The sequence below is a fragment of the Salmo trutta genome, chromosome 25 (genome assembly GCF_901001165.1).
Source record: "Salmo trutta chromosome 25, fSalTru1.1, whole genome shotgun sequence".
NCBI lineage: Eukaryota > Metazoa > Chordata > Actinopteri > Salmoniformes > Salmonidae > Salmo > Salmo trutta.
This window is the reverse complement of record NC_042981.1, coordinates 48,108,324-48,132,954: the sequence shown is the minus strand read 5'-3', so window position 1 is coordinate 48,132,954 and position 24,631 is coordinate 48,108,324. Positions and strand designations below refer to the sequence as shown.

General features: G+C 41.4%; 1 protein-coding gene across 6 annotated transcripts in view; it reads right to left on the bottom strand.

Annotated features, from left to right (window-relative positions):
- LOC115162644 (echinoderm microtubule-associated protein-like 1) overlaps nt 1-24,631 on the bottom strand; it is a 100,222-nt gene that overhangs the window by 10,939 nt on the left and 64,652 nt on the right. For 3 of the 6 annotated variants that reach the window (XM_029714129.1, XM_029714125.1, XM_029714127.1), the window contains 16 exons: nt 22,173-22,304; nt 21,857-21,885; nt 20,389-20,415; nt 17,980-18,109; nt 14,798-14,947; nt 13,748-13,817; nt 13,524-13,634; nt 13,286-13,381; nt 12,948-13,082; nt 12,526-12,625; nt 11,822-11,973; nt 11,301-11,426; nt 10,839-10,970; nt 6,388-6,455; nt 6,098-6,186; nt 3,489-3,586 (listed from right to left, as the gene is read on the bottom strand). In XM_029714129.1, the coding sequence (XP_029569989.1) occupies nt 3,489-3,586; nt 6,098-6,186; nt 6,388-6,455; nt 10,839-10,970; nt 11,301-11,426; nt 11,822-11,973; nt 12,526-12,625; nt 12,948-13,082; nt 13,286-13,381; nt 13,524-13,634; nt 13,748-13,817; nt 14,798-14,947; nt 17,980-18,109; nt 20,389-20,415; nt 21,857-21,885; nt 22,173-22,304 (1,645 nt within the window). Of the gene's footprint in view, nt 1-3,488; nt 3,587-6,097; nt 6,187-6,387; nt 6,456-10,838; nt 10,971-11,300; nt 11,427-11,821; nt 11,974-12,525; nt 12,626-12,947; nt 13,083-13,285; nt 13,382-13,523; nt 13,635-13,747; nt 13,818-14,797; nt 14,948-17,979; nt 18,110-20,388; nt 20,416-21,856; nt 21,886-22,172; nt 22,305-23,628; nt 24,537-24,631 lie in introns of those variants that run through there. The other 3 variants (XM_029714130.1, XM_029714126.1, XM_029714128.1) reach the window with 3 other exon arrangements.

Here is a 24,631-nt window from a genome sequence, read left to right as displayed (position 1 = left end):
TAGAGGTTGGTAATGTTCTCTAGTTGTGCCGTGATTGGCTCAGTGTTCTGTCACTCATGGGGACAATACATCACCACAAAAGCTATGGGGAGAGCTAAAAAATTCAAGCCCCTTGGATGCTGCCATAGAGTTACATTAGAAGAAAGCTCAATGTCATTGACCACAGATAATATTACATCAAATCACGTTATATCCACAGTAGCTTTGATTGGACTGAGCTAGCAAGGTAGCAGTCATCATCATGAATCAAGTCAACAAACTACTGGCAAATTCTTTTCAATCCTTGTCATATGTAGAGAAATTATAGATAAAAGGTATCGGTGCTCATCGGCCATTGGACATAAACATTCCACAACAAGTTGGAAATCGCAAATTTAACAATGAGTGGTTTGGAAGGAATCAGTGGCTAAATGCAAGCATTGCAAAGCAATCACTAGCCTGCTACTCAGTGGAGTGGATGTGTGGTCCAAGTCTGGGTTTAACGGTCTCTTTTCCAAGCTTAAAAGGATAAACATTCAACATTAGCAATGCTGTCAATCCAGCATGACTTCTGCCGCTTTCAAAATAACTGGAAACTCGGAACTAGTAAATCTCAGACTTCAGTGAGTTCAAGACAACTAGGAACTCGAAAAAAAAATGAGCTCCTCACTGGGAAAATACATTTTGAACGGTCATCCAACTCGGAAATCCAAGTCAGGAACTCGGGCCTCTTTCTAGAGTTCCGACCTGAAGTTCACTGAGGTTATGATTCGAGTTCCCAGTTGTCTTGAAAGCACCATAAATCCAGAGAATGCCAGTCTTTGATAACAAAGTTATATGACAAAATTTGCCCACGAAGGACCGCCGCTCCACCTTCCTGTCCAAGTGAGCACAACACAACAAGGTGAGTCCAAAAATGTATTGTATGCTACAGCATAAATGACGTAATATGCCAGGGAGATATGTATACTGTAGCTAAGAAAGTAACACTAAGGGTATGTTGTGTGGTAAGCTGTTAGTAGCCCATGTGCATCACCCTAATAATGTGGTCCCTTTTCCCCTCATAATTTAGCCTACTGACTTGGTGGTGCACATGTAGCCTATAGCCTGTTTCAGAGAAATGCCATCATCGAATATTGTAAGAGCTTTCGTTGTCTGCCTATATGCCCCCTTAATTTATGCTAAGGTTCTGACTTGTTGTACAGGCAGAATATTGTAAGAACGGCCCATGTTCTGAATTCTGTCGCTGTACATTTCATTGACTACGTCCGTCCTAGCTCGCTCATTAATGTCTTAATCGAAATTACGGATTGCCTTTTATCCACTCATCGTTCCCTTATGCCATAGTTTGTACATCTCAATAGTCAGTAGAAACCACATTTGTGTAAGCAAGTCAGCCATATCAGCTATGTTCTTTTAAAAGGCAGTAAATGAGGCTGAATGAACTGTTTCACTGCCAGACAAGGCTCTGCTGATAGCCAGGTGTAACAGTGGTAAGGTGTAGGGACTGCTATTGGGACTCCGCTGTTGGGACAGCTTTATGAAGGCTGTTCATGGCTCACATCAACACCATCATCCCGGGTAACCCTAGACACACTCCAATTTGCATACCGCCCCAACAGATCCACAGATGACGCAATCTCAATCGCACTCCACACTGCCCTTTTCCACCTGCACAAAAGGAACACCTGTGTGAGAATGCTGTTCATTGACTACAGCTCAGCGTTCAACACTATAGTGCACACAAAGCTCATCACTAAGCTAAGGACCCTGGGACTAAACACCTCCCTCAACAACTGGATCCTGGACTTCCTGACGGGCCTCCCCCAGGTGGCAAAGGTAGGCCACAACACATCTGCCACGCTGATCATCAACACAGGGGCCCCTCAGGGGTGCATGCTTAGTCCCCTCCTGTACTCCCTGTTTACCCACAACTGCGTGGCCAAGCAAGACTCCAACACTATCATTAAATTTGTTGACGACACAACAGTGGTAGGCCTGATCACCGACAACGATGAGACAGCCTATAGGTAGGAGGTTAGAGACCTGGCAGTGTGTTGCCAGGACAACAACCTCTGCCTAAATGTGAGCAAGACAAAGGAGTTGATCGGAAAAGGAGGGCCGGACTCACCCCCATTCACATCGACGGGGCTGTAGTGGAGCGGGTCGAGAGTTTCAAGTTCCTTGGTGTCCACATCACCAACAAACTATCATGGTCCAAACACACCAAGAAAGTTGTGAAGTGGGCACGACAACCCCTTTTCCCCCTCAGGAGACCCCCTCAAGATTTGGCATGGGTCCCCAGATCCTCAAAAATTTCTACAGCTGCACCATCGAGAGCATCCTGATTGGTTGCATCGCCGCCTGGTATGGCAACTGCTTGGCATCCGACCATAAGTCTTTACAGAGGGTAGTACATACAGCCCAGTACATCACTGGGGCCAAGTTTCCTGCCATACAGGAACTATATACTGGGCAGTGTCAGAGGAAGGCCCAAAAAATGGTCAAGGACTCCAGTCACCCAAGTATGGCATGGCAAGCGGTACCGGAGTGCCAAGTCTAGGTCCAAAAGGCTCCTTAACAGCTTCTAACCCCAAGCCATAAGACTGCTGAACAATTAATCAAATGGCCACCTGGAATATTTACATTGACCCCCACTTTTATTATATATGCATAGTCACTTTACCCCTACCTACATGTAAAAAAATTACCTTGACTAACCTGTACCCCCGCACATTGACTCGGTACCAGTACCCCCTGTATATAGCCAGGTTATTGTTATTTTATTGTGTTACTTTGTATTACATTTTTTACTTTAGTTTATTTAGTTAATGTTTTCTTCACTTTATTTTTTGAACTGCATTGTTGGTTAAGGGCTTGTAAGTAAGCATTTCACAGTAAGGTTTTATTTGGCGCATGTGACAAATAACATTTGATTTGATTTGATGTAGACCATAATAGTTTGTTGGCACCGTTAGTCACCGTTATAGTCCAATTCATGTATTGTTTATTGTTGTGTTGTGTTGTGCAGTGGCTTTCCTGGCATGCATCTACAATTTTTTGTGGAGTTTGCCCCACCAAGATTTACATGCTAAAATCGCCACTGGGTACAATGTACTAAGAAGTATGTTCTGTTGTACATTGTCCTTGTTCAAATAAATGTAATAATAATATCAACAAATAATCATCCATTGCATTTTCATCTCTCATAAAAATTAAGAGAACCAATAAATACATTTACTCAATTTACTAAAATTATCTTTCTCAAAAACGTTGTAATTATTATTATTATAGAATAATACATGTTTTGTTCCCCCAAAACATTTTTGGGGATGAACTTTTTTTTATTTTTTTTATTTTGGCAATCTCACTGCAATTCCCCCTCGACCCTGACTTTGAATACCTATTTAAACCATAATACACTATGCTGTGAATGCTCATAATTTAGCACGCCTTCCTGATGTGATGCTGAGGAGAAGAGGGGTGTACTAAAAATAAAAGGTGCTCACCGAGCATTTTCCCACTCGACTGTACTTCCTGCCGCTCTCCCCCACTGCATAGATATAGATGTAGTTGTCGTGAGAGCCGATCGCCAGGAAATCGCCATCTAGGAATAGGGACAGGAGATGTAGGTTAGAACAGATAATCTCCCCGACATAAATTAAACGGCACAGTCAATCTACACTGAGTATACAAAACATTAAGGACACCTGCTCTTTCCATGACATAGACTGACCAGGTGAATCCAGGTGAAGGGGAGGAGACAGGTTAAATAAGGATGTTTAAAACTTGAGACAGTTGAGACACAGATTGTGATTGTGTGCTATTCCGAGGGTGAATGTTGCTGGCACAACTGTGGGAAGTTGCTGCCACAACTGTGGGAAGCATTGGATTCAACATGGGCCAGCATCCCTGTGGAACGCTTCCATGCCCTGACAAATTGAAGCTGTTCAATATTAGGAAGTTGTGCCTAATATTTTGTATACTTCCCTATTTTTTTTTTACTGGATTCACCTGGTCATGGAAAGAGTGTTTTATGTGTTTTACACACTCAGTTCATATGGAAGTAGTTTAGTTTAGCTTGCCTAAAATATGTGTTAAAAATGTTAAATATGTGTAAAAAAAACAAAAAACAATAATTTCCTGATCTTTCAGATATAGGACAGACACTTCAAAACAAACTTAATTTAGATTCGTTTTTTACTGTATGAATCTGTTATTCAACGTGTTTCTACGGGCTAAGGTCAAATTAAATGTTTTAGCAAAAAACATTTTTATATATATTTTGATACCTAAAGGGGTCCTAAAATTCAAAATCAAACAGCTAAATTATTGTTGGTATGAGCATCTTAAAACAATTCCATATGTTAGCTTAGTAGAACCCCCCGCCCCAGGAATAGGGTCCATGCGGAAACACATGCTCTTAAAAAAGGTCTACGCGGTGAAGAAATGGAAATGAGATTAACAGCGTCATAAATTTCACAACACGTTAATTTAAACTATCATCTGATAATGATCCTGACTAAATTACAGCTGTTTTTATTTAGAAGATTTACTACATAGAGAGACATAACCTATTATAATACTTCTAATAAGTCATAATAAAGCCCCATGAATGCTTAGAACAAGCAATAAAGCAATATAAGAGCCTTAACTTGTTATGGATAGGGGGCAGTATTTTCACGGCCGGATAAAAAACGTACCCGATTTAATCTGATTATTACTCCTGCCCAGAAACTAGAATATGCATATAATTATTAGCTTTGGATAGAAAACACTGCAAAGTTTCTAAAACTGTTTGAATGGTGTCTGTGAGTATAACAAAACTCATTTGGCAGGCCAAAACCTGAGAAGATTCCAAACAGGAAGCGCCCTCTCTGACCATTTCTTGGCCTTCTTTGTCATCTCTATCCAAAACAGGGGATCTCTGGCATAACGTGACATTTTCTAACGCTCCCATAGGCTCTCAGAAGACACCAGAACATTGAATGATGACTTTGCAGGCCATGGCTGAAAAACAGTAGCGCATTTGGTAAGTGGTCGATCTGAGAACAATGAGACTGGGCGCGCGTGCACGAGACGACTCCATGTTTATATTTTCAGTCTTTGAACGAAAACAACGACTCCCGGTCGGAATATTATCGATTTTTTACGAGAAAAATCACATAAAAATTGATTTTAAACAGCGTTTGACATGCTTCGAAGTACGGTAATGGAATATTTTTAATTTTTTTGTCACAAAACGCGCCGGGCGCGTCACCCTTCGTTACCTTTCAGATAGTGTCTTGAACGCACAACAAAACGCCGCTATTTGGATATAACTATGGATTATTTGGAACCAAACCAACATTTGTTATTGAAGTAGAAGTCCTGGGAGTGCATTCTGACGAAGAACAGCAAAGGTAATCCAATTTTTCTTATAGTAAATCTGAGTTTGGTGAGTACCAAACTTGGTGGGTGTCAAAATAGCTAGCCCGTGATGGCGAGCTATCTACTCAGAATATTGCAAAATGTGCTTTCACCGAAAAGCTATTTTAAAATCGGACACCGCGATTGCATAAAGGAGTTCTGTATCTATAATTCTTAAAATAATTGTTATGTTTTTTGTGAACGTTTATCGTAAGTAATTTAGTAAATTCACCGGAAGTGTTCGGTGGGAATGCTAGTTCTGAACGTCACATGCTAATGTAAAAAGCTGGTTTTTGATATAAATATGAACTTGATTGAGCAAAACATGCATGTATTGTATAACATAATGTCCTAGGAGTGTCATCTGATGAAGATCATCAAAGGTTAGTGCTGCATTTAGCTGTGGTTTTGTTTTTTGTGACATTATATGCTAGCTTGAAAAATGGGTGTTTGATTATTTCTGGCTGGGTACTCTGCTGACATAATCTAATGTTTTGCTTTCGCTGTAAAGCCTTTTTGAAATCGGACAGTGTGGTTAGATAAAGGAGAGTCTTGTCTTTAAAATGGTGTAAAATAGTCATATGTTTGAAAAATTGAAGTTTTCGGATTTTCGAGGAATTTGTATTTCGCGCCACGCCCATCATTGGATATTGGAGCAGGTGTTCCGCTAGCGGAACGTCTAGATGTAAGAGGTTTTAAGAACACTTACCCGGTGCAAAGCGTATAACAGACAGCTGTTCATTCCCATCTGTGTGCACTGTGACTAGATCCTTAGAGTCAGTATCCAGCACCAGCCACCTGTATGATGAAAGTTATCCATCCTCTCATGATTATCCACATCACATCTCTCCTGTACTTTCACAACACCCCTTTGAGATTCATATTGTAAATGAAAAGCACTATACAAATTACATGTGTTATTATTATTATTGGCAGATCTCTATGGCTTTTGTGATTTAATTGTCATAACAATATTCTCCTCGAGCAGTACTTTCTCACCTGCCAGTCTGCGTTCCTATAGCAACTACTGCTCCAGAGGGATGGAATCCAGCAGACTGAGCTGCGTCCTGTAAATGAAAGAAACAAAGGATGTCTAATTTCAGTACTGCATCCTAATACATTTTACCGCACCCAAATATCCAGCCTCAGTGAAGATCTATTACAACATAGAGAGACTGAAGCTTTACGAGAGATTTATAAACACAAAGGGTTTAGATAGTACCCTACGCATTTCTCCACTATTATAACTAGAGGTTGACCGATTGATCGGAATGGCTGATTAATTAGGGCCGATTTCAAGTTTTCATAACAATCGGTAATCAGTATTTTTGGCCACTGATTTGGCGATCATTTTTTTTTTTACACCTTTATTTAACTCGGCAAGTCAGATTAAGAACACATTCTTATTTTCAATGACGGCCTAGGAACGGGGGTTAACTGCCTTGTTCAGGGGGGATTCGTTTTTGCAACCTTCGGTTACTAGTCCAACGCTCTAACCACCTACCTGACATTGCCCTCCACGAGGAGCCTGCATGGCAGGCTGACTACCTGTTACGCGAGGGCAGCAAGAAGCCAAGGTAAGTTGCTAGCTAGCATTAAACTTATCTTATAAAAAACTATCAATCTTAACATAATCACTAGTTAACTACACATGGTTGATGATATTACTAGTTTATCTAACGTGTCCTGCGTTGCATATAATCGATGCGGTGCCTGTTCATTTCTCATTGAATCAAAGCATACTTTGACAAACGGGTGTTGATTTAACAAGCGCATTTGCGATAAAAGCACTGTCATTGCACCAATGTAACCATAAACATAAACATCAATGCCTTTCTTTAAAATCAATACACAAGTATATATTTTTAAACCTGCATATTTAATTAATATTGCCTGCTAACATGAAATTGTGTCACCTAGCGTTCATTGCACGCAGAGTCAAGGTATATGCAACAGTTTGGGCCGCCTGGCTCATTGCGAACTAATTTGCCAGAATTTTACGTAATTATGACATAACATTGAAGGTTGTGCAATGTAACAGGAATATTTAGACTTAGGGATTCCACCCGTTAGATAAAATACGGAACGGTTCCGTATTTCACTGAAAGAAAAAACTTTTGTTTTCGAGATGATAGTTTCCGGATTCGACCATATTAATGACCTAAGGCTCGTATTTCTGTGTGTTTATTATATTATAATTAAGTCTATGATTTGATAGAGCAGTCTGACTGAGCGGTGGTAGGCACCAGCAGGCTCGTAAGCATTCATTCAAACAGCACTTTCGTGCGTTTTGCCAGCAGCCCTTCGCTGTACTTCAAGCATTGCACTGTTTATGACTTCAACCCGGGTGGGTATAATTTGTAGAACATTCCAACAGGAATCTATTCCAAAAACTTTGTAAATAACAAGGTTGCCAAAAAACAATGCATACAAAGTTATATAGCGGCAGAATAAGATACCGGGAATGGGAGGGGTCTATTTCATTGCGTTTTTCACTCATCACGTTTATTCCGAAAAATGTCTGTCCTCACTCTGGTTGCCTATGGACAAACATTAAGAATAAGCTACGTGGTGAGTTGATGCCTATTCGGCAGCTAGTTAGCTAGGTTTGTATGCGTTGCTAATTTGTATGCGTTGTTGGTTGGCAACCTTTTACTTTACGTTTTTTGGAACAGATTCCTGTTGGGACGTTCCACAAATTATACCCACCCCTTCAAGCCTATCAACTCCCAAGATGAGGCTGGTGTAACCGATGTGAAATGGCTAGCTAGTTAGCGGGGTGCGCGCTAATAGCGTTTCAAACGTCACTCGCTCTGAGACTTGGAGTAGTTGTTCCCCTTCCTCTACATGGGTAACGCTGCTTCGAGGGTGGCTGTTGTCGATGTGTTTCTGGTTCGAGCCCAGGTAGGAGCGAGGAGAGGGACGGAAGAAATACTGTTACACTGGCAATACTAAAGTGCCTATAAGAACATCCAATAGTCAAAGGTATATGAAATACAAATCGTATAGAGAGAAATAGTTCTATAATTCCTATAATAACTACAACCTAAAACTTCTTACCTGGGAATATTGAAGACTCATGTTAAAAGGAACCACCAGCTTTCATATGTTCCCAAGTTCTGAGCAAGGAACTTAAATCTTAGCTTTTACATGGCACATATTGCAGTTTTACTTTCTTCTCCAAAACTTTGTTTTGCATTATTTAAACCAAATTGAACATGTTTCATTATTTATTTGAGGCTAAATTGATTTTATTGATGTATTATATTAAGTTAAAATAAGTGTTCATTCAGTATTGTTGTAATTGTCATTATTACAAATAAATAAATAAAATTATAAAAAAATCGGCCGATGCATCGGCATTGACCTGTTTCGGTCCTCCAATAATCGGTATCGGTATCGGCATTGAAAATCATAATCGGTCGACCTCTAATTATAACTAGTGCAAAAACAGAGTTTTCATGAATCAGATCATGTGGTCAGCAAAAGCTTATGGTAGCCTGGTCCCAGATATGTTTGTGCTGTATAGCCAACATACTTGGCATGACAGTTTATTTATAATTTTTTATTTAGGGGGTAGATCAGCTTTAATATTGCAGATAGATTGTTGCTTCCATCGATGTAATTGTCTGCATTACTTCCTGTCCCATATACATATATATACATATATATATATATATACATACAGTTGAAGTCGGAAGTTTACATACACGTTAGCCAAATACATTTAAACTCAGTTTTTCACAATTCCTGACATTTAATCCTAATAAAAATTCGCTGTCTTAGGTCGGTAAGGATCATCACTTTATTTTAAGAATTTGAAATGTCAGAATAATAGTAGAGAGAAGGATTTATTTCAGCTTTTATTTCTTTCATCACATTTCATCACGTCCTCATGATGCCATCTATTTTGTGAAGTGCACCAGTCCCTCCTGCAGCAAAACACCCCCACAACATGATGCTGCCACCCCCATGCGTCACGGTTGGGATGGTGTTCTTCAGCTTGCAAGCCTCCCCCTTTTTCCTCCAAAACATAACGATGGTCATTATGGCCAAACAGTTCTATTTTTGTTGAACAAAAAGTACGATCTTTGTCCCCATGTGCAGTTGCAAACCATAGTCTGGCTTTTGTATGGCGGTTTTGGAGCAGTGGCTTCTTCCTTGCTTCCTTGCTGAGTAGTTGCTTCTTCCTTCCTTTCAGGTTATGTCGATATAACACTTTTTTTACTGTGGATATAGATACTTTTGTACCTGTTTCCTCCAGAATCTTCACAAGGTCCTTTGCTGCTGTTCTGGGATTTATTTGCATTTTTCGCACCAAAGTACGCTCATCTCTAGGCGACAGAATGCGTCTCCTTTCTGAGTGGTATGACAGCTGCGTGGTCCAGTGGTGTTTATGCTTGCATACTATTGTTTGTACAGATGAATGTGGTACCTTTGGGCGTTTGGAAATTGCTCCCAAGGATGAACCGGAATTGTGGAGGTCTACAATTTTTTTCTGAGGTCTTGGCTGATTTCTTTTGATTTCCCCATGATTTCAAGAAAAGAGGCACTGAGTTTGAAGTTAGGCCTTGAAATACATCCACAGGTACACCAGCCTATCAGAAGCTTCTAAAGCCATGACATCATTTTCTGGAATTTTCCAAGCTGTTTAAAGGCACAGTCAACTCCAGGGTGTAAACTTGTAAACTCCTGACCCACTTGAATTATAAGTGAAATAATCTGTCTGTAAACAATTGTTGGTAAAATGACTTGTGTCATGCACAAAGTAGATGTCCTAACCGACTTACCAAAACTATAGTTTGTTAACAAGAAATTTGTGGAGTTGTTGAAAAACAAGTTTTAATGACTCCATCCTAAGTGTATGTATACTTCCGACTTCAACTGTATATGGCCATTAAAAAACTATATACAGTATATTCCATCATTAACAATTAATATGCGTAATAATTTTGACAGTTTATGCAAAGGATTGTTACCTATAATCTGGATTGCCATTGCATTACATTTTTGTGAAGCAATTATTATTTTTGCAAGCACTTGTGATTCATCCTATTTTGTCGCTAACATCTTTATCCCCTAGCAATAGATGTGGGACACACACACACACACACACACACACACACACACACACACACTCACACACACACACACACACACACACACACACACACACACACACACACACACACACACACACACACACACACACACACACACACACACACACTCAATCCCTTTCCCCCACAATCAATCATAAGCTCAGATGCTCGATGGTTGAAAGGACTTGATTTACAAATGCATATACAGTGACAGTTGTTGGCTGTACAGCACAAACATATCAGGGAACAAGCTGAGCTTGTGGCCCTTCTACTCATACATTTCATGTTAACTGAGTATAACGTGTGAGGCTCAGAGTTGTCCCCAGGGAGCACTGCCTGCCTGTCTACCTCCATAGTCTTGGTCCAGACAGGCTGGTGCGAGGAGGCGTCCCACAGGCTGACATGCTTGTCGTGGCCACAGGTGAGGAAGTGGGGTTTCCAAGGGTGCACGGCCAACCCCCACAGCTCATCGGTGTGACCCTGGAAGAGGTAGGGAGCAATCAGTTGCTAGAAAGAGTCAAATACTTGCTTAATGTAGTCTCATTCTGTACTTTGCTCTAACTGGGTCCATCTGTTTCCATTAGCATTTATACATGCACCAAACACGATAGCCAGGAGATGCTGGACATTACTAAATAACCAGCTAATGGGCTTATAGAATGTCTGAATGAACTGAAAACACCCTAGGTCTGCATGAACTAGAATGTCAGATAATTATACCAGCAGCCATATATATATATATATATATATATATATATATATATATATATATATATATATATATATATATATGGCTCTGATTTTACCCACTTGTGTGATGGGGGTAAATTCGCCATATAAACTGCCTTGTAGAACATAGTTCCTGGTGGTCCCAATAAGCACACTCTCCCTTTTGCCCTCGGCAACAGTGCGGACGGGGCCAAATAACTCAGGAACCTGGGAAAGGTGGGAAAAGAAAGATTATTGTGGTAAGCTTCCTCCCACCGTAAATTTGGTGGGTTGTTTTCTTTATTTTATCCATGTTTGATTTTTACAGATGGCTGGGTGGGGGGTACGGAGAAGGGAAATTGTAAAAGAGAACATTGTTTTCCTTGTACAAGTCATTGGTATTACTGTTTACATAAATACCTTCTGTGTACATGCATCAACCAAAAACCCCATATTTCTGAAAAAGCTAGCATCATCTTTTGCCAGGGCTGCAGTATGCAGAATCAGTCTCCTTCGAAAGCACTTATACTGTAGATGCATTAATAAAAAGTGTACTATGGAAATGGCATATATCATGGGACTACTTTTTTGGGTGTATGTACACGAATCCGCATGTGTCTCACCTCAACCGATTGGATCTGCTGGTAGCTCCCATCCCAAGAGAGGAGTTTCCGATCTTTTCCCCCTGACACCAGTGTTCTGTTCCTCAACATACACAGTGCAAAGATGCTCCCCTCGTGTGCACCCTGAATGGCGTGGCTAATTCGATTAGTGCCTGTAAAACAGAGAGAAAGACAAAACACCATTGGAGAAGGCAGAAGATAGCTAGCTGTTTGTTCTACAACACATGGTCAGGAGCGGTTCACTCACAAGACAGGCCTTGTTGTTCTATCCTAGGCATGACCATATTCTGACCCCAGCCACCTGACAACTCTCTCATAATAAAGAGTCTTTTGATGAGCCAAAATGGGGAAAAACAATGGGCCAGTAACCAAAAGGTCGCTAGTTTGAATGACCAAGTCAACTAGCTGAAAAATCTGTCCATGTGCTCTTTTTTATATATTTTTAAATTCTGTCAATGTTCCCCCTTGAGCAAGGCACTTAACACCAATTGCTCCTGTAAGTCTATCTGGATAAGAGTGTCTGCTAAATGACTAAAATGTAAATGTAATAAACACAACTGGACAGGGACCTGCATTCTTAGAAAAAAAGAACCCAAAGGGGTTCTTTGGCTGTCCCCATAGGATAACCCTTTGAAGAAGCCTTTTTGGTTCCAGGTAGAACCCTTCTGAGTTTGATGGTTCATTCTATCGAATGACAGTTTTACCTTTTCCCCACACCAGTATATTTCCACTTGAGTCTCCAGTTATGGTGTCTCCATTTTCTGAAAAAGTCACACACAAGACAAACTTGGGCTTCTCTTGTTTCTGCAAGGAACATAAATATGGCTTTATTTACTTGGGAGGGCAGAGATAAAACAGAGTTGTATTGTCAGAAAACAGACAGAGACAGACATGCAGCTTCAATAACACGACAGAGAAACTAACTACTGAAAACCTGAAAATATGACATTCTCTAACATTGGGTGAAGAACTAAAGAGCAAAAGCAACACAGCCTGTTCAAGCTACATTGAATTTAGATAAAACATTCTGCAAAATGGCATAAATTATATTGATTTTGGCAAATACATTTCCTCTAATCAAGCAAGTGAACATGAGGCAGTATAAATGAGAAGTCTCATGTCATACCTCAAACAAGCCTTGCTTCTTGGTAAGGGTACCCCTCTCCAGTGTCCAGAAGTAGAGGTGTGACTTCCCACACGTGACTATAATGTTGGTGTCAGTGGGGTGGAAGTCGGCAGCGAACACTGCCTCGTTGGAACACTGTAATGGGACAGAAACAATTATCGTTACACGTGTCAAACGTTTATGAGGATCAATAGAGCAACTCCAAAGCCAGGTAAGCTTTCCCGAGACCTGAAGACTTGCATTGAATCCCCGAGCTAATGCCTAGGCTTTAGTTTAGAGGGCTAACAAAGTCTTGATGCGCACAGGTTAATACCCCAGTCGGACACATAGACACTCACCTTGACATCAGCCAGTCTTTCCTCTCTCTGCCAGTCCCACACAGAGAGCACATGGTCGTTGGAGTCGTCTACTACACACAGCGTGTTGCCTCCGTTCTGCACAGACCAACAGAGATGGATCAGCCCTGTCCTCAGTTATTTAGCAAAGCTTTTCTGACCAGTAAAGCACACTCAAAATCTGGTTCACATATGAGATATGATATGTATTCATGTTTTTTTGCCAAGATCCATTGCTTACCGACTTGGAGAAGGCAAGACAAACCAGGGCGCGGTCAAAGAAACCTGTCCCCAGAATGTGGAGGGTGTTGAGGCTCACAGAGTCCCAAACCCGCACATGAGGAGCCAACTGCTGTCGGTACACACACACATACACACACACACGTACACACACATTATTTCTTATTATTAAATAAGTGAACTGTTCATAGATTCAAAGTTATGTGAGGATGAGAGGTCACTTACTTTGCCTTCAGAAGAGGTGCCTGCCACCTGTCCTGTTGCTATGGTGATTTTATCAGGATGGACAGCCAGACTATAGAACACAAACAGAGGAACAGAGGAACAGAGAGACGGCAAACACTTTGAACATCTGAAAGCCGATTTGAACAATGATGAAAAACCACAGAGACCTCAAAGCATATCAAAGAGAAGTGTTTTGTGTAGTATGAATCTATGAGTTGCTAATATATCATAGATGTTGTTCTAGTCTGTCAGACTGAAGCTTATGGGATTCAGTTACAGTAGCCTAAGTCATGTGTGATTGATTCTTACTGATGTTGACAAGACTATCCCCTTCTTCCCCTTCTGTTACTGACAGCTTCCGATAGAAGGGCACAACAGAGGGGCACTATGCCTTACAGAGATAAGTGAAAGTCAAGAATATCTGTACTACAGTGAAAAGGAAGCTAACGGCTTTCTATGCCCAGTCTTGACTCAACTCTAATTATTCATTATGAGCATGACCCCAGGGCGACCCCTCGAGTTTCAGCTTATTATATTACGGACCACCCTTTCTGTCTGAGATAATTACCTGGCCAACGCTATCATTGAGGACAAAGCAGCTGCAGACCAGCCACCTGTTTACCCTAGCCTGCCTTATTATGAAGGAGTTATTCCATGGGACTATACGACAATACTGATTAAAACAGTGGTGTCACGGTAGCTCTGTCTGTACTGAAATAGGGAGGATTATATATCAAAGGTAGCGTGACACAGTTGTGCAACAAGGTGGGTTGCAAAGCCCTTCCAACTTTGGATACCAGAAACATACTGTAGATTTTAAAAAAAATGTATTGCTTAATAAATTACTCGACTGTACTGCTGGTCTGAGAATACATGGATGATGGTGAAAATGATTTATACTGTAGCTAGGTGAAATAGGGCAGTGTTTGATGAGTACAGTGTCCATATTAGGACAGCATCACACGTCCAGCTCAGGTCAAAATTCTTTCACAGATAAAGGTTGTACAGTACAGGAGAAATATAGTGTTGTCACATTCTGTTTCTTCTCACCACTTGATGTCATCAGTGTGCCCGGTGTAGTGTCTCTGGAGCTGCTCTTCCACGTTGTACAGCACCACAACAGATGCAATGAAGTAGACCGTCTCTCCCGTGGGTAACAGGTACAGGTTAGAGCGACAGTCACGTCCCCTGTACCCATAACTAGGCATCTAGGTCAAGATCCACATAACTTCAATAGGACATCAACTTTAGCCAACATATTAACCAATATAGTTTGATTGAATTCAGTGAGGCACTTAAATAAAAGCTGCTTGCCCCCTCACGTCACTGTAGTCTATATTTACAACCTATCATACAGGCACCCTCTGTGACCTTTACCAATCGTATCTTACTGAATTTTCCATTTGGAACTCAAAAATGTCACAGAGGGTGATAGGTTGTAAATATAGACTACGGTGGCGTCATTTGAAAGTCAGTTCTATCTATCTTTCCTTTGTTGGAAAATCCACAGTCAACTCAAGTGAAACACTAGACAGCACAGAACACTCATAATTTCATCCTGATCCTGGTGATTCAAAAAATATGCTTTTTTTTATACGCATTATAATCTCCTCTGTTTGCTGAAATGGGGGTTGAATCCATCAGGGAAAGAGAGGAGAAAAGAGGGAGCTGACTACATTTTCAGCTCAGCCTGCTGGCTTCTGGACTTGAGCAATTGCTGTATGCAGGGAGCTGGGTTGGTGCTGTAGTGTGCATTAGGAATGATTAGGATGGTTTCAGTGGATGGTTTGCCCTCTGACATATCAATGGTAAGTTTCGGTGTTCCTTAAAGTTCCGTTTTATGACCACTATTGTTTTCACTATATATTCTACCTCTTGGTGATGTCATTCGGAAACACAATGTCAACTTTCACTGCTATGCGGACGACACACAGATGTACATTTCGATGAAACATGGTGAAGCCCCAAAATTGCCTACCCAGGAAGCCTGTGTTTCAGACATAAGGAGGTGATTGCGGCCCATTTTTTCCTTTTAAAATTGGAAAAAACAGAGATGCTAGTTCTAGGTCCTAAGAAACAAAGAGATCTGCTGTTTGATCTGACAATTCATTTTAATGGTTGTACAGTCGTCTCAAATAAAACTGTGAAGGACCTTGGCGTTACTCTGGACCCTGATCTCTCTTTTGATGAACATATCAAGTATATTTCAAGGGCAGCTTTCTTCCATCTTTGAAACATTGCAAAAATCAGAAACTTTTTGTACAAAAATTATCCAGAAAAGCTAATCAATGCTTTTGTCACTTCTAGATTAGACAACTGCAATGCTCTACTCTCCGGCTACCTGAATAAAGCACTAATTAAATTCAGTTAGTGCTAAATACGGCTGCTAGAATCTTGACTAGAACCCAAAAATGTGATCATTTTACTCCAGTGCTAGCCTCTCTACACCGGCTTTCTGTTAAGGCTAGGGCTGATTTCAAGGTTTAACTGCTAACCTACAAAGCATTACATGAACTTGCTCATACTTATCTTTCCGATTTGGTCCTGCCGTACATACCTACATGTACGCTACGGTCACAAGCAGGGCTTTCTCCTTTAGAGCTTAATTTTTATGGAATGGACGCCGACTCAGTCTCGACCTTTAAGTCTTTACTGAAGACTCATCTCTTCAGTAGGTCCTATGATTGAGTGTAGTCTGGCCCAGGGATGCGAAGGTGAACGGCAAGGCACTGGAGTGATGAACTGCCCTTGCTGTCTCTACCTGGCCGGCTCCCCTCTCTTCACTGGGATTCTCTGCCTCTGACCCTATTACGGGGGCTGAGTCACTGGCTTACTAGTGCTCTTCCATGCTGTCCCTAGGAGGTGTGCATCACTTTGTGGCAGGCTTTTTTCGCTATACTCGACTTGAGTGGGTTGAGTCACTTACGTGCGGTGGAGAAGATCATCGTGGGCTATACTCACCCTTGTCTCAGGGTAGTAAGTTGGTGATCTGTTGATATCCCTCTAGTGGTGTGGGGGCTGTGCTTTGGCAAAGTGGGTGAGGTTATATCCTGCCTGATTGGCACTGTCTGTGGGTATCGTTGGACGGGGCCACAGTGTCCCCCCCCCCCCCCCCCCCCCCCCGGTCTCAGCCTCCAGAATCTATGCTGCAATGGTCTATGTGCCGGAGGGCTAGGGTCAGTCTGTCCTATCTGGTTTAATTCTCCTGTCTTATCTGGTGTCCTGTGTGAACTTAAATATGCACCCTCTAATTCTCCCATCTCTCTCTCTCTCAATCTCTCCCCTCCCGGATGACCGGAGCCCTAGGACCATTCCTCAGGAGTACCTGTCTGTCCCCGTCCCCAGTCCACCTGGTCGTAATGCTGATCCAGTTTCTGTTGTTTTGCCCGTGGCTATGGAACCCTGACTTGTTTACTGGACGTGCTACCTTGTCGTGCTGCTGCTCCAGTTTCAACTGTTCTGCCTGTGGCTATGGAACCCTGACCTGTTCACTAGATGTGCTGCCTTGTCCCGGACCGGTTGTTTTCGACACACTCTCTCTCTCTCTCTCTCTCTCTCTCTCTCTCAAACCTATGAAAAGCCAACTGACATTTACTCCTGAGGTGCTGACCTGTTGCACCCTCTACAACCACTGTGAATATTATTGTTTGACCCTGCTGGTCATCTATGAACATTTGAACATCTTGACGAAAGATTTGGTCTTAATGGCCATGTACTCTCCACCCGGCACAGCCAGAAGAGATTTGGCCACCCCTCATAGCCTGGTTTCTCTCTAGGTTTCTTCCTAGGTTCCTGCCTTTCAAGAGAGTTTTTCCTAGCCACCGTGCTTCTACATCTGCATTGCTTGCTGTTTAGGGTTTTAGGCTGGGTTTCTGTATAAGCACCTGGTGACATCTGCTTATGTAAGAAGGGATTTATAAATACATTTGATTGATTCAATTTTATTGATTAGGGAAAAAGATTTATTGGAACATCCAGATGTGACTTTCACACCTGTGCAATAGAATGCAATAAGAATATAACTTTGGCGAATGTGTAACCTCACAATACATAGGGGGATACATCTTGCGAGTCACAATACATCTCTGTCCTGAAAGCATGGACTTTCAAGCCTATTGTTATAAACATAACTCAAATGTTGTAATGCCACGTAACAAACAGTTTCTTATCTATTGAAATATACACCTAGCTGTCTGAAAAGTACTGAACCTACAACAGTGAAAAAAGGATACACCCAGTCCAGTTTGAGCTTTTTGTTTGGCAGGTCCGATTTGGCTTCCAGGCAGTAGGTCTCCACAAGGTCTTTGGGCATGTACATGGTGATGGGTCGTCCCTTCAAATACATTTTCACATACCCTTCCTCTAAAAAAAGCAACAGACATTTTCAGTGGACAATTTGTTATGACTCATTGGTAACAAGGAGGAGTGTTTGTGATGGTGAGAACAGTGTTTGAGAGGAGTGACAATGAAAGTGTGGTTTAGAGACTCATGCGTGAGAGGAAGATGCAAAGAGAAAGAAAGTATCAACAGTTATGGTTATGAGATGTTGACGTACAACACATTTTTTTGTTGCAAAGGAGTGAATTCATTTAGTAAGGAAAAGTATAGATTAGCAAACACAGAGATGGATAGGCTTTTGATTCCCTTTTATTAGTAATTTCAAATACATTCAGATAATAACAATGAATGGTGCAAAATGAAAAGCAGTCAGTTTGCATTGTTATGTAGCATCATAGCATTTGTTTAACGTACAGTACAACACACAAGTAAACAAGAGAAGACAAAACAAGCAAAAACATAGGCTTATGGTGCCACAGCAGGGGAATGAAAAACAAAATCTGAACAAATCAACCAGAGGACCCACAAATAAGTCAAAACCATGTCAATGTGTGACCAAAAACAACAAAAAAGACAGAAAAACACACAAAAAAACCTGAAACATGACAGTCATGAGAGGAATGTTTTTTGAAGTCCCTTTTTACATCCACGGTTACCTCTTTCAACCTAATTCCAAAAGCTGGTATAGGCCTAGCTTAGTAACAGATTTGGAAGTACTGGCTGGGGGATTTGATGGGGCTCCTGTAGCTTGGCTTGTCTAAGGGGGAGTAGGGGGTGTAGGACGACTGGCTGACTGACTTTCTCAGGGGGAGAGCAAACGTCGGGGTCTTTCTGACTCCATTGGACTTGACAGACGCGCTCTTGGAGTCAGGCGCAGTGGGGGGAGCGGAGGAGCGGCCCGACATGGCTGCTGCGGTGGATTTGGGCGCCTCAGCGGTTCCGGTCCTTTTTGACAGATGGGCCAGATATATCTGCACGGTTACTAGGTAGGTGAGGTAGTAGAATTGGAGAGGGGCCAGAAGGAATGGGTAGGAAGGGTTGGTAGAATATATCCAAGTTAGATGTGATCGACAACTGGCTGCTATGCTACAATGGACGACCACAAAACACGGGACTGGTACAAGACAAGCTTCAGTATCTACTGGGTAACAACCGCAGGTGGGCTAAACTACTGGGGCTCTCACTCTAAGTCAAGTTTGAGACTTTTACTAAAAGAGTGCATCAGTAGCTCAACATATAACTATTGTCTATGATAAATCTGACATAATGAAGTGACACTTTTTGGTCTACTTTTGCTGGCATCAAGGTGAATAACATGAATTATTGAAATATGTTCACTTCACTTGACCCAGCATTTACCATGGACATGCCATTTCTTTTCTTTTTTTCTTTATTTTTCCACTGTGAAAGATGACAGCCTGGCTAAAGGACCATGAGTTTCACAACACTCTGCTTCCAAACATGTCTCTTTCTCAATTCATCTTTCTTTAGCCAAGCTAATGGAAATTATCCGCAAGCTGTGCATCAAAACCCCATACTGAAGGCCATGCAAGAGATGGCTAAAGATTTCAAAACCTATAAAGTAAAGACATTGCATTGGCTGGTAATGCAAACAGCCCTTTTGAAGATACATAATACAAGCACAATAAAACCGTCTCGTTGTGCTCTGAAAAGGGCCTCTTAGAAGATCAGTGTGCACTGCAGGAAATATTTGGTGGGGTTTCTATGGCGACAAGGACAAAAGAGCGCTGCATGGCTGTGAGCAAACACATCTAGAAAGTGGCAATTCCACAATACGGTTGACAGCTAGTGTAAAAGCAGCACTGCAATCAACCACACACAGTTCAAACTCTCAGTGTGTTAGAGAGTGTTTATTAGTCCACTGTTGGCTACATATTGGGAAGGGCTACTATCACACTCACTGTCAACCCAACCCCATCCCTACCAGCTCTCTGTGAATTGGGCCTATGAATCACTAAGGCAAAAGGATTCTGAGTCAGTAGCCTTTACTATACGTTCTCGCATGAGAAAAGAACAATAGCTGGTAGTCTAACTCTAATAGCAGCAGATATGTGCAACGTAATATCTGGCCGACTACGCCACATTTGTGGCATGGATAGATTTTAGCTACCAGACAATATCCTTGGGCGCAATTCCCATGATGGTGGGATAGTCTGTCGGCTAAAACCCCTCCATGCCACATATGGCAAATTTATGTGTATATTAATGCTTTATTCTAAGGCCTTAGGAGAACAATGTCCAGAGAGCTGCTAAGGTAAGGGGGCTTGAGGACCAAGGCCTACCTTTGCAGTGTGTCACTCGTCGCATCCCTTGTGAGTTCACAGAGAAGGGGACAGAAGGACCAGGTGAGGTTTTGCATTGGTTCCTGACCTGGACTTAATCAGCATTGTGACTTTTTCCATTTAATTTTTCGTGTCGCCGCCATTTTGAGCAAGCGCCTTGTCTTAGCCTTTTCTTGGCAACACTTAGGCTATTGTGCTTAAGGTCTTTTCTGTATCTATCTATTTATGTATCGATCAATCTATCTATCTATCTGATCTACCAGTCTGAACAGGAGCAGCTAGTGATTTCCCATAGGCTAAGCATGTACTGTTTGCGTCCCATGTTTGTTTCTTTAAGGATTATTGGAAGATTAGCTTATGATTAGCTTAGCTTAGAATCTATAGATAGATTCTAAGAAACAGTAAACAATTTCACATATTATATGTGAGTACTATTTAGGTATCATCTCAATAGCTGTTATGTCTAATCAGTTATTTACATTGACTGAATGACTTCTCTTTAGGGTTGAACATTGATGACAGTACCCTGGGACTATGCTGGTTTGATCAGGTTATTATAGGACAACAATTAATTAAAATCTTCAACAAGACTACGTTAATCGTGGTTCCAGTACATTTTCTCTGCTTATCAGCACTCAAGCCAAAGTAACCCCCAGCCAAAGTAAGGTTCAGAGGGGTGATGATCTATCAGGGAGAATTACACCAGGTAAATCAACCTAATGGGTTACAGCAGTCTAATTTGCCCAGCGATCAATACCATTCTGGAGATGCTTCTTTCTCATCACAATTAATCTTATCTCATGGTGTTTATTGTTACTACTGCAGTATACAAACTCATACAGTAAAATAAATAAATAGCACATGTGCATGACTCCTGTTATGGAAAGGAAAAAGGAAATCATAGATGACAATGGAGGTTGAAATACTTCATAAGAACTTATGGGAGGATGGAAGTGGTTATGGAGGGATGGATGATTATTGGTTGAAGGATGAACATTTTTAACACGTTACAAGACAAACGTCACCACTATACATCACAGCACATCACGGAACATCCTTGAGTGGTACTCTGTGAGCTAGGAATTGACCAAGTGGGCAAAAGTGGTTTAAATGATTTCATTACCACATCATTATAACCAAAAATGATGTGACTAAGACATCATTGCAACCAGTTTTGCCTGCTGGGACACAGGCCCTGGCTTTAGCCTGGCTTTAACCTGTAACATACCTTGCATTTATTTTGCACATCTGACAAACAATGCTGACAAATTGTATGAATCCAACCATTTAACCGAACAATGGCTCAAATGGTCAGTTGATAACATCTATCATATGTCTATAGATTATGCAAAACAAAAGCAAGGACATTTTCAAGGGTTATGTTATGGTATGTCTCTCAAAATCTTTAAATCTCTAATTTACAGGGAGCCACTGAGTTCATGGCATCACTGATATAGTTGGCTCTTACCTGCATTGAAAACGGGCTCCTTAAGTTTGCTGCGGAGTGAGTAAAAAAACAAAAATGTCAACACTGAACCAGGCATTGCGCCAGATAGGTTTAATCAAGTGCAGATAAAGTATTTGAAATAAAACAAACACTACTTGATCCCAGGGTCATGTGCAGTAGGGAGAATCATTATGGAACTGACTATAACCGATAGGTTTCCAATAAGAAATGCTTGTTTTCGTTTTCTGTTTTAAAACATTTTGCTACGGTGTGGTCTACTGAACACTACCCGGGTATGGCTGTGTAGGATGAGTTATTGCTATTAGGCTGGCTGTACCTTTCGCTGGCTCTCTTGCTGCTGGAGTTGCTCCCGGTAGAGCCGGTGCGGGTGCGGTTGCTCTTGGAGTCGCTGCTGTCTTTACGCGTCAGTGTACCCATCGTTTCGTTGGAGTTGGTTCTCCTCACAGTGCTGGAGGATTAGATGGTAAAATGGATGATAAATCTTCCTAATGGTGCATTTTGAATAAATAAAGGTGCTTAAAATAAAGGAATTCTGATTATTTACTTGTAATCTCATAAAATAAGTACCCAAGATTTATCTCTCTGTGGGAGAGATAGTAAAATGGATGATGCAATTACCTAATGGTGAAAGAAAGAAGCATAGCCTTAATTGTCCGGGGAATAGTGTTAAAATAGGCTGTTATTTAGCTGTATCCCCTCAGAGATTTTTCAGTTGCAAATCCTTATAATAAATATCATCTATCATCGGAACTATCAAAGACTTCAAACTTGATTTTGAGTGTAGGGGTAAGGTCAAGCAAAGATCATACCAGCAACCTATAAATAACACTATCTACTACAAGTCCTCATATGACACTGTAAGTACAGACCATCATAATACACCAAAGAAGGCCCTATACTAGGAAACCAGATTACTTATCCATGACAGAGAGAGATTTTTCCCTCTCTCTCCCCTGTGACTCATTCATGGCCACATTTATGATGGTATTAGAGGAGATGGTTGAAACATGTTAAAAAGCGGGCCATTAAAATGCCTTCACAAAAGAATGGCCCAATCAGCAGTTCATTGGCTGGAATGGCTACCAGGTCTAATCCAGCCTGCGAGTCCAAAGTCCATTCAATCCTCCCGTTTGTGGCTGATGTTATCCCCCTGAAACAGGGTTCGGGATGTGTATCTTTGTGTGTGTGTGTGTGTGTGTGTGTGTGTGTGTGTGTGTGTGTGTGTGTGTGTGTGTGTGTGTGTGTGTGTGTGTGTTCGTGCGTGTGTTTGTTTGTGAGGGGACCTTTGTTAGTTGGTGTATGCCAGGCAGCAGGCATACCTAGATCAGGAATGGAGTTAATTAGGCAATGGGGGATTTATTGAAACCTTTGGTCTCTTTGCCAACTTTGGTTGGCATGGGAGCAGCACCTTCTGTAGTTGATCTAATTCCCACCACACACACACAAAGAAAGAGAGAGAGAAAAGACAGAGAGAGAGAGAGCGAGAGAGATATTCATTCATTTCATTTAAGTTTCAAGTTTCCCGTCTTCCAAGCTCTAAACCCAACAACGCAGTAATCAATATTTAACCAGGATAGTCCACTCAGTAACAATACAATTGCCACTGCTTTCCAGGGAGAGAGATGTTTTTTGTGATGAATGTTGTTATTCATTGTTCATAGAAATGATCTGTCAATTCAATGACTCATGGATCTATGAGGGATGGGTAACATTGAGGTAACGTTATGAGCTTTGAGGATGGTGATGGTGTCACAGTTTGGCCACCCTCTCACCTGTAAGGAGAAGTGATGTAGATAAGTCTGGTGGGTATGCCAGACAGACGGGAGAGACTGGACAGACAGGGGGCATGCATGACCGAGAAGGGAAACAGGGAAGTGGAAAAAGGAAACAGTGAATGGTGGTAAGACAAAAAAAGACTGGTGATTTACAGTATCACGCTCTGTGATTTTTAAGAGAATTGATGTGTAGATACAGTAGTTGACTATAACATTTGCATCCACTTGAATCAAGTTCAGTATTGTGGCTAGTGGATACAAACTGCCAATACCAGTTTGTTCAAAGAGGATGTCTCATGTCTGGTTTTGGACCAAATTGTCCGTTTGATAGATATTATCTTTACAGAACAGAGCCGTGGTTAAGACTGCAAAAGTGCCATATAAATGAGATAGAGATCAACTGGCATGAATGGAGGTATGGTGAAAACAGTTTTGTGATGAAAAGGAATACATACCGTATGTCTATTATCAAATATGAGTATATGCGTGTGTCTACCTGTATGCAGGGATCTCTTGTGGAAACACCGGCACACAGCACAAATACAAATAATAGTCTCCAATGTAAACAATTCTGCTTCCTGCAGACTTCCTTCCTTCTCATCCTAAAATAACACAGAGTTAGGAAGTATGGGTGGGTGAGCTATCCTTTGTGCAAAGACAAAGTTCAGGAGTCAAGATCTGAAGGAGGCCGAATCAATGTGGCCTCTATGTGCACACGACCAGGGATTCATTGTTATCTTTCATGCATGGACAAACCATTTACTCTTCTAGTCCTATTAATACACAACAGACCTTTGACATTTCCCCTGTGCCTTAGTGTGTTACCGAGTCTAGCCTGGTCGGCTCCATTTCACTCTATATCTATTGCTTCAGTCTGGAGAAGGTTCACCTATACTGCATCCATGTTAGGAACTCCATCCCTCCCACCCTCCCTCTCCTCCCCTTCGTACCTATTTACTCTATAGTCTCATCCATATACCATCCCTTCCTCAGTCCTGGA